The sequence below is a fragment of the Vipera ursinii genome (assembly GCF_947247035.1).
Source record: "Vipera ursinii genome assembly, chromosome: 2".
NCBI classification, from domain to species: Eukaryota; Metazoa; Chordata; class Lepidosauria; order Squamata; family Viperidae; genus Vipera; species Vipera ursinii.
Window position 1 is genome coordinate 64,480,714 of NC_139513.1, and position 16,994 is coordinate 64,497,707.

At 40.2% G+C, this 16,994-nt stretch overlaps 1 protein-coding gene across 1 annotated transcript in view; it reads left to right on the top strand.

Moving 5' to 3' along the window:
- Positions 1-16,994, top strand: part of CENPP (centromere protein P) — a 174,040-nt gene that overhangs the window by 312 nt on the left and 156,734 nt on the right. The window contains exons 2-6 of the mRNA XM_083353888.1: positions 359-500; positions 1,673-1,844; positions 6,024-6,115; positions 7,445-7,533; positions 13,200-13,296. Of these exons, the coding sequence (XP_083210014.1) occupies positions 378-500; positions 1,673-1,844; positions 6,024-6,115; positions 7,445-7,533; positions 13,200-13,296 (573 nt within the window). The 5' untranslated portion in view covers positions 359-377. The remainder of the gene's footprint in view (positions 1-358; positions 501-1,672; positions 1,845-6,023; positions 6,116-7,444; positions 7,534-13,199; positions 13,297-16,994) is intronic.

Below are 16,994 nucleotides of genomic sequence, written 5' to 3' on the forward strand. Positions count from 1 at the left end.
ACGTGAGCAGACAAATACAACATGTAGGTTCTAAATTTGCTTCAGGCAAAACTATCTTGCATTATATGTTAACTGAATCACCCTTTTGCTTCTGGAACCTAGGTGCATGGGGTGTCACATTCATATTTTAATCCCCACGTTAATGATTTGCTACAATCCTTAGAATTATACTGTTACAATTTAAGTGATATTTCAAGGATAGCTTTCCACAACATCTTCCAAGAAAGCAAATAATAATGCTTCTTTATTTTCAGCAAACTGGTGGAATCAAACTGAAATCTTTTAAGTTAGGCAACTTATTTTTTTTCTCCCTTTTTCCTAACTGTTGCATTTATATTAGGTTTTTTTTCTTTTTTAGGAAGATAAGTGTCCAAAAAATGAATAGCAATGAACTTCAGGCTTGCGAAGATGAAATTAAGTCTTTGGAAGAAGAAATTAAAATGCTAACAGAAGAATATGAACACAGTCGACATCAGTCAGTGGCATATACCGAGGCAGAAGTAATGGAGATCATGTAGGTATTTTATTTATTTAAATAATGTACATGGATACCCATGTCCAAAGTGACACTGGGCAGACTACAGAGATTAAGACCCAACAATTAAAGCAATAAGGTGTTAAGTGACACCTTCTAATGATAAAAACGTATGGCTAATATGGCTAGCCTACTCTCCTGACTGAAATGCTTGAAGAAACAGCAAGATCTGCAGAACCTTACAAAAGGCCAATTGGGCCAATTCCATCTGGATCTTTGGGGGATGGGAACACAGGTGCTGCATGTATTTGGCTTGCAATTACTAAGAATTTTCTTAAGATCAAAATTTTAGTGTACAAAATATGTTGAATATAAATATATTCTTTAAGAGAGATTTTATTAAACTGTTAGTCAATATACAAAATAGTTTTCTATAAAGCCTTCTGCATAGAAAACATGCCTTTTGCATAAAAGGTAGGCCAGCAGTTGGATTGTTCCGTCTCCAAAGGATAAGAAGTCTTAAATTTGGCGTTTTGGAACATGTTTAAATTTGGGAACATTAAACATTAAAACATAATAGCATAAGAGTTCTGTGATGTTTCATTATAATAAGTTGACCAAAATACCTAATGATTTAATACTACTAAATGGGTTTCTTAAATCAACGTAGGACAAAACCCATAGCGCAATAATTTTTATTCAACTTCAAGTTCTCTGACAATCCATATTTAGAGGAACCAGATGTCTTATGGATAAAACAGCTCTAGTAAGAATTTAAATAGAGCATTCCATGGCTCAGCCTTAATTAAATCCACAGAGAGCCTCATTAATATCCTCAAAAATTTAGATTGAGTAATCTCATTTGGTAAAATTGATACATGAGTTAATTATATTCTGCATAGGAGTTTTGCAAAAGTTTTGGCATCAAGTATCTCAACTGGAAGATACTTGACCTCTCAAAAATATATACAAAGAGGATTGTTGTACTCTTTGGGGCATTGAAAGAACTGTAAGTTACATGGTGTGTCATCTACTTGTAATATAAAAAATACATCTCTTGTTCAGTCCTAGACCCATTCATCTTATACATTTCTTTGGTTTTCTCACACAGATAAAAAACCTGTGGGAAAATAAAAATGTTTGTTCATTAACATAATTTTTCTGCCAATGTACTAGAGGTTTCTCATTTAGATCTAGCTGATAAAAGTTTTTCTTACTGTACTTAGAAAAAAGCCTGAAGAACTGAAGCAATCCGAATCTTCTCCAGATCAGGAAACTCAACTCCACTTGTTGGAAGCTGATCTCTCATTTATAATGAAATTTACAGGCATTTTCTTTACACATTATTCACGTAAACTTGTGGAAAAAAGTAGGTATTTTAATGATTGTCACAATATTACATATTTTTTCACACTTGATACATTGTTTTGATTCAACATATTTCTAACTGCAAATATTGCCATATTTTAATAAAATTAAAATTATTAGCTGTTATTCAGTACCTAAAATGGAGAAAGTGTTACAGTTCAAACCACAGATAATCAAACTGGTCAATCAAAGCTCAGTAGTCAGGATAATTACTAAACATCTACTTTTATACCATAGTCCCCAAATTGGACTAAAATTGGATGTTTGGACTCCAGCTGGGCAGAGTCTGACGATCAGGACACGGGCGGTCTTGTCAATGTTATCTGGGAGGAGTTTGATTCTGTGACCCCTGATGAAGTGGACAGGATTATGGGGAGGCTGAGCTCCACCACATGTTTATTGGACCCGTGCCCTTCCTGGCTGGTTTATGCAGCTAGGGAGAGGACACGAGGCTGGTTCCAGGCGGTGATATCTGCTTCCTTGAGTGAGTGAGGGTAATTTCCCCACCGTCTTGAAGGAGGCGGTGGTGAGACCCCTCCTCAAGAAGCCTGCCTTGGACCCAGCTGTGTTGAACAACTTTCGTCCAGTCTCCAACCTTCGCTTTCTTGCGAAGGTTGTTGAGAGTGTGGTGGCGCATCAGCTCCCTCTGGTCCTGGATGAAGCGGATTATCTGGATCCGTACCAATCGGGTTTCAGGCCCGGGTACAGCACGGAGACGGCATTGGTCGCTCTGGTGAATGATCTCTGGAGGGCTCGGGATAGGGGATGTTCCTCTGTCCTAGTCCTATTAGACCTCTCAGCGGCTTTCGATACCATCGACCATGGTATCCTGCTGCGGCGTCTCAGGGGATTGGGAGTGGGAGGCACGGTTCTTCGGTGGTTCTCCTCCTATCTCCTGGGACGCTCGCAGTCGGTGTTGGCAGGGGGGCAGAGATCGGCCCCTAGGTCTCTCGTTTGTGGAGTTCCTCAGGGGTCGGTTCTCTCGCCTCTCCTGTTCAACATCTACATGAAACCGCTGGGTGAGATCATTCGTGGTTTTGGAGTTGGGTATCATCAATATGCCGATGATACCCAACTTTTCTTTTCGACCCCAAACCACCCCAGTGATGCCCTCGCTGTGATGTCCCGTTGCCTGGAGGCGGTTCGGGTCTGGATGGGGAGGAACAGACTTCAACTCAACCCTGACAAGACTGAGTGGCTGTGCATTCCGGCATCCCGGGACATTCAAAATGTTCCATCTCTTTCTATGGGGGGTGAGCTGTTACCCCCCATGGATAGGGCTCGCAACTTGGGAGTCCTCCTAGATTCACGACTTACCTTGGAAGATCATGTAGCAGCTGTGACTAGGGGGGCTTTTGCCCAGGTTCGCCTGGTGCGCCAGTTGCGGCCCTATCTGGACCGGGATGCCCTGTGTACGGTCACTCATGCGCTCGTGACCTCTCGCCTAGACTACTGTAATGCTCTCTACATGGGGCTTCCCTTGAAGACCACTCGGAGGCTCCAACTGGTACAGAATGCAGCCGCGAGAGTTGTCTTGGGAGTTTCCCGGTACTCCCATGTTACACCTTTGCTCTGCGAGCTGCATTGGTTACCAGTTGTCTTCCGGGTGAGGTTCAAGGTCTTAGTGATGGTTTTTAAGTCCTTACATGGCATGGGTCCGGAATACCTCGGGGATCACCTGCTGCCGGCGTCAACTCCCCTCCGCCCTGTGCGTTCCCACAGAGAGGGCCTCCTCAGGGTGCCTCCGGTCAGAGAATGCCGGCTGGTGGCCCCCAGGGGGAGGGCCTTCTCTGTGGGCGCCCCGGCTTTGTGGAATCAGCTGCCGGTGGAGCTCCGGATGGCACCGGATCTCCGCTCCTTCCGGCGCGGGTTAAAGACCCACCTATTTGAACAAGCTGGCCTGGCCTGATGGGGAGTTAATTTGGGTTTTAAATATTTGTATATTTTATTGTTTTATCTTGGGCATTAATTTAATTCTATTTTAACTTTTGTAGTTTTGTATTTTTATCATATGCCCTGTTCACCGCCCTGAGTCCCTCGGGAGAAGGGCGGTATAAAAATTTAATAAAACTAAACTAAACTAAACTAATTGATTAAGACATTCTTTGAATAAAAACATTATATTAAAAGTATCCCCCAAAACTATTCTAATATACAAATTCAAGGTATTATTGTTATTCTAGTTTAGGTGAACCACAGTTTTCTGGTCATTTTTAACTAATTTGGATTGAAGTGGTACATAATAAATAAAAATCATGCTTCAGAGAAACATGGTTTCCTGGAATACAAACATTTTATGCTATCTTCCATTGCTGCATTCCATTTCTCAAAGAATGAGGAAGAGAATGAAATAAATCTAATATCTCCTAGAGAACTCAAAGTTTTGCAAATAACACCAACAACTCCAAAACAAAATTAAATTTCAAGTAACAAAAAAGGAATATATAATACTTTCTTTGGCAGTTTCTAAGTGTGCAGGAGATTTGTTCTCAAATGCTCTGTGCTTTCTTGATCTTCCATTCAGAAGAATCCACTAAATTAGGTTGGAATTTTTAGCCACAAACTAATCCTTCCCAATATTCCAGGGTACCAATTGTTTTCTTGGATAAGAAATAATATAATTGGATGTCATCCCATTCCAAACCTATAGAAGATCTAATTGACCAGGATTACTGGGAGCTGGGAAGCATATAAATTTAATAAATCATTATTATTATACTTCAACAGGTTCATTAGATATTGAAAAGCACAGGGAACTAGGCGAAATAATATGAGATGCCATGGGTTCAGCGATAGTCTTCCACCTCCATCCAAGCCTGAGAAGAAGAATAAAAGTCTTCCCAAAGCCCCAGCCTTCCTAGATAGTCTAGAATGATAACATTGCCAATGGTATCAAAAACTGCAAGAGCCACGTTGGGTCGCATTCACCGATCCAGTTTCATTCACCAAGGTGATGCAAGCAGGCTCTGAACCATTTCTCAACTTAAAGTCCAATTGACATGGGTGCAGTTAATCAGCATTACTGAAGTAGCTGCAGAGTTTTGAGACCACCACCAACTTTATCACATTTCCCAGAAAACAATATTTAAAACCAAGCTCTGTTGTATCTTTTTTGTCAGGTAGACTTATTTGGACTTTTGAGAGCATGCTTGCTAACCTAATTCACAGAACAGCCTATGGTAGGTGTACCCAGTTACATTTACAGAAGGCAAATCTGTGAGGTTGCTCTCTTCCTATAGCCCCTGGTATTCTCTACCAGTAAACCTTGTACTTTTTTTGAGCAAGCAGACATGTTTCCAGATAAAGTAATGCAGTCAAACTATATGTCATTTTCATTGTCTAATGTCCTAGAGGCATTTTATGGGATTTTATTATGCTTAAGGTTGATGTTAGTAATATTGATATTAGTAGTGATACTTTGTAATCATCTTTGTTTATGTGCAACCAACTTAGTAGGTGCTTTATATTGGGAAATTAGTTATATAAAAGCAAATGTTTCATGCTTCAGGTACAGGTGATTGCTTACATGAAAAGAGCATGGTAAGTGGAGGGGGAAAAGGAGTTATGGTGGAACCTGGGTTGTTGTGTATGAGTCATCATCTAGGAATTATTTTTCTGTACCTTTTGGTTCCTAGTACCAAGACCAGATCTCTTTGTTCTGGAAAGGTAGAAAAGGTGGAAGACATCTTTCCTGGTTGTTGCCTTCATCTCTCTACCAGCCACAAAGAGAGATGTGGCCACCCAACTCTATTTTGATCAAAATAAAAGTAGTTTGCTTGCTGAAACCTCGGCTTAGGAGTTTCTTTTGGCTCTTTTAAATTCCTGAGTAATGCTGGGGCAATTGTGAGTGTAAAACCTCTCTCTCTCTCTCTCTCTCTCTCTCTCTCTCTCTCTCTCTCTCTCTCTCTCTCTCTCTCTCTCTCTCTCTCTCTCTCTCTCTCTCTCTCTCTCTCTCTGTGTGTGTGTGTGTGTGTGTGTTTGTGTGTGTGTGTATTCCCACCAGCCACATTGGTGGCTGGGCAGAGACCGCACTGCCTATTTCTATTGATAGACTGCTGCATTAATGAACTATCTTATATTAAATATGCTTAGCTTTTAAATGTTATTGATTAATAAATAACACATAACTGAAGGATTACACATCACTCTAATGTATGTATTTTAATATTTTGTATTATAGATGGATCTAAAACTATTCAAAGTTATAAGCTGTCAGGAAAGTGTCAGTCAATTTCATTTCAGTTGGAATTTAAACTCACAGAAGAAAGTCAGGTAATGGAAGATGTTTTTAAGATAAACTGGAGCATTTTACTAACCTTCAATAACTAGCATAAACAAACTGAATTTGTGAGATTTCTTGTGAAACCATCCATGGTTGTTGTCAGTGCAATTTTGGTACATTAATTTATTTTTCTGAAACCGCTAATGATTTTATGCTGATGAATATGTATTAAAATATTGCTTTTCTGTACTATTAAGTGTAACATAATACTTTATTCCAAACATTGTATTTTATATTTGATTGAGAATTAATCGTATTTACATAGGATTAATGTAAGTTAAATCTTCATGTAGTTAAGACAACATAATAGGATAAACAGTTGAAGAAGAAAGAGGAAAATGGGGAGATAAATTTCCTAACTATTTTAACTGTATAATATTTCAAACAGTTATCTTGATAGGAAAAAGTTAAAAGAAGAAACAGAACCTGAAATTCTGCACAAAAATGAATTCTAATAAAATTAAATACATACAATTTTGCCAAAACGTAGAGCTTAAATGTATTCTTTTGTTCGTTTTGGAAACACATACAAAAATAAGTTCCAGTAATACTTCAGTTAGGAATGAACTCTTATGCTTGATTTCTTAGAAACAAGTTAAATTGATAAACAAGCAAGAACTAAACCTAAATTGCCAGCAGGTGGCATTTCTTCTTAGGCTTTTACATCTGGCTTCCATAGTGGCAGCATGATCCGAGGAAAAGATGTGTTTAGATTACAGATAGAAAAAAAATGCATGATACATTTATGAGTTCTTAATAAAAAACAAAATTTAACAAAAGAAGGAAATAATATTCCCCCTCTTTCAAAACATGGTCAAATGTCTACAAACATAAGTTTAGCCGTTTTTCCTTGCTGCCCCTACTTTTTGGACCATGAATTTTCAAATTTTAAAATCCCTTCAAGAGCTTGAAAACGTGTATGTTTGAGAATACATAAACACAGCACAGTGAAGGCCCTGCTCTGCCCCTGCCCTCCCTATGTTTTTTAATGTTGAGTTTAATTGTTTTAATTGTACATATATATGTATATGTGTATATATATGACTAAACCACCCAGAGTTATCCTATGGTAAGATGGGCGGCCAATCAATTTTACAAATAAATAAATTGCATTCTCAGAAGCTCTTTGCTACTATGTTATAATCAACTTGAACATGCTCTACTAATCAGCAGTTATTTTGGGAAACATTTAAATCTCACGCTCACTTGACGTTTCTCAACATTTATTTAAATATTAAATAAGTTGTGACTATTTGACAGATTTATTAATACATTTGATTTGTTCTTCACTGTTTTACTAATAAACTTCCCCCCCCCAGATGAACAGAAATGCTTCAGCTATAATAACTGACCTTAATATTACAACAGAATGCGACACATACTGTGATTTAAGCAAGCTTGTTTCAAGGTACGATTTCAATTACTAGATTGAAATACCATACTGTATTAACCTTGTGAACTCTAAAGCTTCCTCTTTCTGTTAAGTGTTCAAGATGGACAGTGATTAATATTTATATGTTATTTATATGTAAGGGTGTATGTTTATACATATGTTGCATGTAGCATGTTTAAATGTGTGCTATGCATGTGTACACTTTGAGAGCAACTAAATTTCATTTTTAATACAGTATGTGCCAATAGGCCCACAGTAAAAAATGACGATAAAGGTTACCTATCTATCTATCGAGCTACCGGGTGGGTAGGTGGGGAATAATCATAGGGAAATTATGTTATTATGGGAAAAAGAGATTTAAAGTGATTGGCAGTTATTTTGTATTATAAGATTTATAATAAATCTTGGATAGCATGCAAAAAATATAGAAAAAAGGGACAAAATCGGAAACGTATGGCAATCAAACCCCAACCTTTACTTTTCAGGAATATACTACAGTCATCTTCCTCCTTTTGAGACAATCATTGAACTTTCATCCATTTAATGTTGGACAAGATTTCTTCATAGTGATCCATGATGACAAGCAAACTGAAGAGTAGATGTAGTTTGTTCATGCCAGTCTTCTTTAGACATTAATCATGACATCCACTTTTTGCTTTTGTTTCTTACATTCCGCATTGTTCTCTCTTTCCTTTCTTTCATCCTTTTACAGAAGTTAAAGAATAAGCAAATTATTATTATTATTATTATTAATTTAATTTCTATACCGCCCTTCTCCCGAAAGACTCAGGGCGGTGTACAGGGCAAATACAATAAAAATACAATATACAAAAGTTAAAAAAATTAAATAATGCAGCCCAATTCCAATAAAATTAATACAATAATATTAAAATACCCCAAACCCATCAGACCAGGCCAGCTTGTTCAAATAAGTATGTTTTTAGGTCACGTCAGAAGGAGCGAAGATCGGGAGCCATCCGGAGCTCAACCGGTAAACGGTTCCAAAGGTCTGGCGCACCCACAGAGAACGCCCTCCCCCTGGGGGTCGCCAGTCGACACTCTTTGACCGACGGCACCCTAAGGAGGCCCTCTGTGGGAGCGTACTGGACGAAGGGAAGTTGATGCCGGCAGCAGGTGCTCCCATAAGTAATCCGGACCCATGCCATTTAGGGATTTATAGGTCATTACCAGCACTTTGAATCTTACCCGGAGGGCAACCGGAAGCCAATGCAGCTCGCGGAGTATAGGTGTTACATGGGAGCATCGGGAAACCCCCACCACCACTCGCGCGGCTGCATTCTGCACCAGCTGAAGCCTCCAAGTAGTCCTCAAGGGCAGCCCCATGTAGAGAGCTTTGCATTAGTCCAAACGGGAGGTCACGAGCGCATGAGTGACTGTGCGCAAGGCATCTCGGTCCAGATAGGGCCGCAACTGGCGCACCAGGCGAACCTGGGCGAAGCCCCCCCAGTCACAGCTCCTATATGATCTTCCAAGGAGAGCTGTGAATCTAGGAGGACACCCAAGTTGCGGGCCCTATCTACGGGGGGTAATATCTTACCCCCCCCATCGTTAGAGATGGAATAATCTGAATTTCCCGAGATGCCGGCACACACAGCCACTCAGTCTTGTCAGGGTTGAGCCGAAGCCTGTTCCTCCCCATCCAGACCTGAACCGCCTCCAGGCAACGGGACATCACATCGAGGGCATCACTGGGGTGGTTTGGGGTAGAAATAAAAAGCTGGGTATCATCAGCATATTGATGATACCCAACCCCAAAACCATGAATGATCTCACCCAGCGGCTTCATATAGATGTTGAACAGGAGAAGCGAGAGGACCGACCCCTGAGGAACTCCACAAATGAGAGGCCTCGAGGCCGACCTCTGCCCTCCTGCCAACACCGACTGCGAACGACCCAGGAGGTAGGAGGAGAACCACCATAAGACAGTGCCTTCCACTCCCAACCCCCTGAGACACCGCAGTAAGATACCATGGTCGATGGTATCGAAAGCCGCTGAGAGGTCTAATAGGACTAGGACAGAGGAACAACCCCTGTTCCGAGCCCGCCAGAGATCATTCACCAGCGCGACCAATGCCGTCTCCGTGCTGTACCCGGGCCTGAAGCCCGATTGGTACGGGTCCAGATAATCAGCTTCCTCCAGGAACAAAGGAAGCTGATGCGCCACCACGCTCTCAACAACCTTCGCAAGAAAGCGAAGGTTGGAGACCGGGCGATAGTTGTTTAAGACAGCTGGGTCCAGGGCAGGCTTCTTGAGGAGGGGTCTCACCGCCTCCTTCAAGGCGGCAGGAAAACTACCCTCACTCAAAGAAGCAGTTATCACTGCCTGAGGCCAGCCTCATGTCCCCTCTCGAGCCGAATAAACCAGCCAGGAGGGGCACGGGTCCAATAAACACGTGGTAGAGCTCAGCCTCCCCATAATCCTGTCCACCTCTTCCAGAGTCACAGGATCGAACTCCTCCCAGATGACATCGCCAAGACCGCCCATGTCCTCACCGTCAGACTCTGCCCAGTCGGAGTCCAAACCGGTCTGGATCCAAGCGATTTTGTCCGACAGATGTTGGCTAAACTCCTCGGCATGACCCTGCAAGGGCTCCTCCCTCACTTCCTGATTCAGGAGGGAGCAAGTCACCCTAAACTGGGCGGCCGGGCGATTATCTGCGGACGCGATGAGGGTGGCAAAGTAGTTAGACCTTGCCGTCCTCATCGCCGCGAGATAAGACCTCGTAAAGGACCTTAGTCGCGATCGGTCGGATTCAGACCGGCTGGATCTCCAACAGCTCTCTACACCCCGTCTCCGATGCTTCATCTCCCATAGCTCCGCGGAAAACCACGGAGCCCATTGGGATCTGCACCGGGTCAGGGGCCGCATGGGTACAACTTGGTCGAGTGCCTCCGTGGCTGCCTTTTCCCAGGCTTCCACTAAGGCATCGGCCGAGCCGTGAACAAAGACGGCAGGTGGGGACCCAAGCGCCGCCTGGAACCGCTCAGGGTCCATTAAGCGCCTAGGGTGGAACCATCTAGTTGGTTCAACAACCCCACGACGGGGAGTGGCAAAACGGAAGACCAGCCGCAGGAGATGATGATCGGTCCATGACAGGGGCGTAACAATTGGGGAACCCCCACCCAGATCATCTAACCACCGGCCAGATAGAAAAATCAAATCGAGCGTGTGACCCCCCCCATGAGTCGGGCCCTGAATTACTTGCATCAGGTCCATGGCCGTCATGGAAGCCATGAACTCCCGAGCTAACTCAGATGGCAGATGGCAGCTAACCCAGGGATGGCAGATTGAAGTCACCCAAAATCTTAAATCTGGGGAACTCAATCACCAACCCCGAGAGGATGTCGAGAAGCTCAGGCAGGGCTGCTGCTATGCGACTAGGCGAAAGGTACACCAGCAGCAAGCCCAAATGAGCCCTAGAGCCACATCTCATGAGGAGAGACTCACACCCAGCTATTTGGACAACGGTGGCCTTCCACGGACGTAAGGTCTCCCTCACAACTACCGCCACACCCCTGCCCCTACCCTGAGCCTGTGGCTGGTGAAGCACCCAGAAACCTGGTGGGCAAACGTCAACCAGAGGGACACCTCCCTCTGGGCCCAACTAGGTCTCCGTAATGCAAGCCAGGTCTTACTAGAGTAGGCATATGTTAACAAGTTCTTTCATTCTAGAGTTATATATTTGTAATTGACATATTTCTCTTCTCTTTGTTCCTCCTTTTTCTTAAGCTGCTGCAAAGACACTTTCTTATCATATTTTTGAAGGAGAATATTTGTAGCCCAGAGTTGACATGAGGGGGTCATTGGTGCTCTCTGAGCTTGCTTGTTTTCTTGCAGACATTTCATTACCCAAACTAGGTAACATCAGTGCTAGTAAAGAGTGCAGTTTGCAGTCAGTTTATATTCTAGAGGCTTGTCTGTCAGTGTTGGTCAGGGTGGTCTTACAGATTCTTTGGTTGGGCTGATTGCTGTTTGCTTCTTTGGCAGTTTTTTGATTGGAGTATTGTTTACTTGATTGTTGGTCTGATGTTAACCTTGGAATTAATCTGTGCTGATCTGGATGCTGATTGCTGATGGAGAGGTGTTGGGTCTTTTTGTTCCTTTTTGGACTGATAGTCTTTTTTGCATAGAGCAGAGGTCCCCAACCTTTTTGGGCACCAGGGACTGGTTACCTGGAGAGATGTTTTTCTGTGGACCGGCGGGAGCGTGGTTTTGTGTGCTGCCTGCATCCCACTGATGAGGCTTTGCTTGTTTGTGTGGACCAGTTGCTTGCATGCTGTGGCCCGGTACCGGTCCACAGACAGGGGGTTGGGGGGCCCTGGCATAGAGCATCAAGGACCCCTCATATCATATTTCTGCTTCAATATTCAACCATTTGGTTTTTGTTTGGTTACATTTTTAGTACAGTGACTTTAGACTGATCTTATAATGCTCTGGAACACTTGTTTTTGCAGTAATTTGGAAGGAAATGGTACAACTTCTCCAAATCACTTTTAATAGTAACCATTCAGTTACGTTGTTTTCGAGTTACTGAATACAGCTATCTTCTCTTTTTAAAGATAATATGTATTAATTGTCACCTGCTATTTTAACCTTAGGCCTGGAGAGGGTAATGCTTAAATAACCATGTTGCTAAAACACTATATAAAGTTTTTCTGTATTTTTTAAAGTCTAGTCGTTCATTGTTTTGTCTCTCCAGTAAATCAGGGAGACAACAATATTGTTTGTTGTTTTTCAGAAAAAAGCATGTTTAAAAATTGTACAGCATGCCTTAAACCAAAATGTGGCTTGTTTGATTTTATAAACCCAATAATTGTGGTTTCTTAGTAAACCATACATAGCGTGTAAATCCAATCACAAACGTGATCAAAACATCATACTAAGTAATACTTTGTTTTAATAACCATCTCTTGAAGAAACCAAAATCAGTATTTGTTAAGCAAATTAGTTTCCTTTGGAGGAAGAGAGTGGTTGGTAAAATTAGAGGGATAAAATTATATGTCTTTTGAACTGTTGATTTAACTTTTTATGAGCTAACATATGGTGCTAATATGTATAACGTTTATTAATATTGCTGCAAGCTACAGTACTTAGATATTTAGCAGGGAAAAGAGATTGAAAGTAAAATAATGGGAGAAAATACATTTTCTAAAGTGTTGCTGTGAAAATGAAATTGTGCTAGTTGCTGGTATAAAGCGTCTCTAATGCCAAGTGTACCAAGTAATGGAACCATTCAAAAAGCTTAAGTTTCTGACATAATGATTTACATATTTGTTTTAACTTGTGGATTATAACACTGGTTTTCTGCCCTGCCACCAACTGGTTAGTTAGCCTGGTCAGACTGCGACATACCTATAAATAAATGAATAAATTGGGAGGCACCCAAATTTGATAATAAGATGGGTGACTCTATAAATGTTTTAAATAAATAAAATTAATACATTCAAACTGAGTCTCAACCTATCCAGATTTATTAAGGTAACAAATGATCTTAAATAAAACATTTATAACTTAAGGACACTGTTCAGCAATGTAATTATGCAAAAATGTTTCAGACTAATAGTTTTTGTCACTTTATGCATTCAAAAGCTTAGAAAAAAAGTATGGACCAAAATTAACCGTGCAAAAAATAATATATATACATATTAATGCATTCTAGGATTGAAGAAAATGGGAATCTCTGGCTGTTCTTCAGAAATTTCACTTGTTTCTCTGAATGGTGTAAACATCGAGAACGTACTTTTTCTTATTTTAAGGTAATACTTTGGAAACATTAATTTTTGGTCCATGAATTAGTGGATTTAAATGAATGAATTAAAGTAAAGTAAATGAATTAATTTAATATATCTTTGTGATATTATAAATTGGGAGTATTTCAGTAATATATTTATAATCATTAGATTATATATTTATAAAATTGCAATGCTTCAAAATTATACTGTTTATAATTTCCTGGGTAGAAGTGTGATTTTTTTTTCTTTCCCAATGAGTATATAAAGCACCAGTATGTGCCATTAGTCTGACAATTGTGTTAAAAAGAATTGCCAGAAAGTTTATCTCATCCAGTATAGACAATAAAATAATATTGTTGTATATTTATTTATTATATAGCTGGACTACCATCACCATATCAGCTCTGGGCATTATATAAAACAATTTAAAATAATCAAGTAATAAAAAAGGTTGACTCAGCCTTCCATCCTTCCGAGGTAGGTAAAATGAGGACCCAGATTGTTGGGGGCAATTAAGCTGACTTTGTAATAATGCCGCTTGGGGGGTGTGTGAAAGCCCTAATAAGCAGGCATATACATAGAATGAAGGCTACTGCTAAGTTTTTAAGCCGCCCTGAGTCTTCGGAGAAGGGCAGGATATAAATGTAATTAAAAAAAATATCTAAGTATAAAATTATAATTCATAAAATAATGTAACAACAAAATAGCAATCACAAGATACAACGGTGGCATCAACATAGCTGAATAGCAGAAAGAGGTAGATCTCAGAACATTTTAATGGGAAAAGCTGTATCTTTATAGTGTTATAAAAGGTTTACAGGACAGATGCCAACCAGATCTGTATTCACATATTTCACTAAGTAAAAATAGTTTGTCAATTCACTTATTTAGAAAAGTTTCTGGTTAGTAATAATCTCACCTCAGATAAACCTTATCAGCTATTGCATTGCCACTGCAACTAAATACAGTTAGTCCTCGAGTTATGAATGTAATGGAGCCTGCCCATTCCACTCATAACTCAAATACTCGTAGGGGTGAATCTCGTATCTCAAATGAGATCGCTCCCTGCTTTCGCCCACACATTCTCTAATCAAATGCGGGGCGAAGGTGAGGTTCGTTAAGTTCGCATGAGGTATCAGTGGGGAAGGCCATGGGGGGGGCTATGGAACCGGCCCCCAAGGCCTCCCAAACTCACTAAGATACCTTATGCTTCCCCCTCCCTTCTGCCACACTGAACTCACTTACCTTGAGAAAAGGGTAAATGTTGCAGAGCCTCTGCAGTCTTTCATAAGGGCAAACAACTGCCGTGGTGCTGCAATGTTCATAATTTTGGGGCTTTCTCGTAAACACTAGGAGGCACTTATAACTTTGAGCATTAAAGGAACACTCATATCGATGCCTTATGCATTTCTGGAGGAAGAATATTCTGAGTGTAGTTGCCACCACTCAAGGTAGAGAAAGCCTCTACCTTGGGTAATTGTAATTACTCTTGTAGCATGTCACTCTTTGCACACACTACAAGTTTAATGATTTAACGATTACGGATCATTTAGTTGTACAAAATTGTAATAACAATCAGTTCTGTGATTGTATAGGCATTCTCTCCAGTATTCTGGTCCCAAGTGGTTTAGAGCAGAGGTCCCCAATCTTTTGGGCACCAGAGACTGGTTCCGTGGAGAGAGGTTTTTCCGTGGACTGGAGGGGGTGTGTTTTTGTGTGCTGCCTGCATCCCGCAAATGGGGCTTTGCTTGTTTGTGCAGACTGGTTGTTGGCATGCCGCAGCCGAGTAGGGTTGGGGACCCCTGATTTAGAGCCTTATATGTCAAAGACACACTGGAATAGTACTGTAGCTAATTAGCAGCCAGTTTAGTTGTATCACCAGGGGTGTTACTATATTAATAAACAGATTCGATTTTTAATAGATCATGTGCAGAGGTATTTGTATTATTGCAGTTTAAACATGAGATCAATGGGTGTAGAAATCTTTTGCTAGCCTATCTCTGTCAGATTTAGTTTGCCTAAATAAAAAGGTGATTAATTATGTGTCATCAGGTTGGTGTTAGTTCTTAGGAACCACATAAAGAGACCTTTTCCAGGATGACTTGGACTTTCAAACCTTTCAGTGGTGCTTCTGTGACTGCTGTAATCAAGTCCATTTACCCTATTGCTCTTTACCCTCTTGTCTTTCCTTTCATCTTGCCCAGAATTACAGATTCTCAAGAGAGTTGGGTCTTTGCATAATGTGCCCAAAATATGGTAATATGAGTCTGATCATGTGTACCCTGAGTGAAAACTCTGGATTGTTCTATGATCCATTTATTTATTTTCTTGTCTATCCATAGTATTCTCAAGAGCATCCACTTGTTGCTTGGAATATCAGAGAGTGATTAATAGGAGAATATCCTATAGAATTACCATAGAAGGTACAGTAGGAAGAGCAGGGAATCATGTCATTTCAGTCTGAATGAAGGCAGGAAGAAAGATTACAATGTAGCCTAATGCTATTGATTGAAGAAAGAATTCAAACAGACCCATTCGCTCCGGTGTTGTTGGAGGTAGTGGGTAGGAGAAATGGGAAACTACAACAATTTACCATTTTAATATCTGTGATAAGTAAGATATCTACAAAATAATAGTACGCCTTTTTTTCTTTACAATTATTTATTAGGCATGGAGAATTCTAGACAACAAGAAGCACGTGCAGACTAAAATCAATCAGAAATCTCTGTAAAGGTTTCACATCATATAAATTCACCATATAATTGAAGTCTGATATTTTAAATTGCTAAAAGTGTATAGATACAGCAAAGGCTCATGGCTAGTCTTCAATATTTGGTGAATAATTAAATCAGAAATAATATATCTGTCTTAATGACACATATGCAAAGAATGAGAATGAGTACAAATAAGACTTACTGCTGGTGTTTCTGAAAAAAAAAACCTTCATCTGATACTTGTATACAAATTGTTTGATTGCTGTGTTGAAATCAGCTACGCTGACTTATGAATTAATTCAGCTGATTACAATTCAGATATCACACCAAAATTGTGATAATGGTTAAGCGAATATGCTTTAAATACAACAGATTTCAAAAATGTTACCTATTCATATTGCAAATACTATGCCACATTGGTTGGAGACAAGGTTGGAGACAAATTTCACAAACTCACTAAAGGTGAGATGTGTGTAATCCTCAAGGTCTATTTTACTTTTTAAAACTTTTGTACTCATCCCCAATGCACACAAATGGCCATATTCTGGGATCCACAAATGGACTTGCAGGCAGGCTAACATTTAAGCAAAATCCTCCATGCTATAGCATAAATTGATTGGTATTTTTTCCCTTTCATTTTGATAAGTGTGATAAACACTTCTAATAAGCTTGGGTCACTTTTTTGATATCCGTAAAATATATTAATAAAATTTAAACTGGAACACATTTCATTTTCCTACACTGAATAGTTTTCTATAATTTGTAGTGCAGAGATCAGACTGAAACAGCATGTTTAGTTTTTGATTTCATTTGCTGTTGTTATTTTGCTAGGCTAATGAATAACACTTGCCAATAATATCAGAATAGATTGCTGATCTATTTTAAATGATATTATCCTATTTCATCAGCATCAGAAGTCGAACTGTTCGGTTTAAATAATCTATGTTGAATTTCAGCCTATATTCCTATGTATTACATTGGTTCTTTCTTGCATAAATAGCTGTGCTT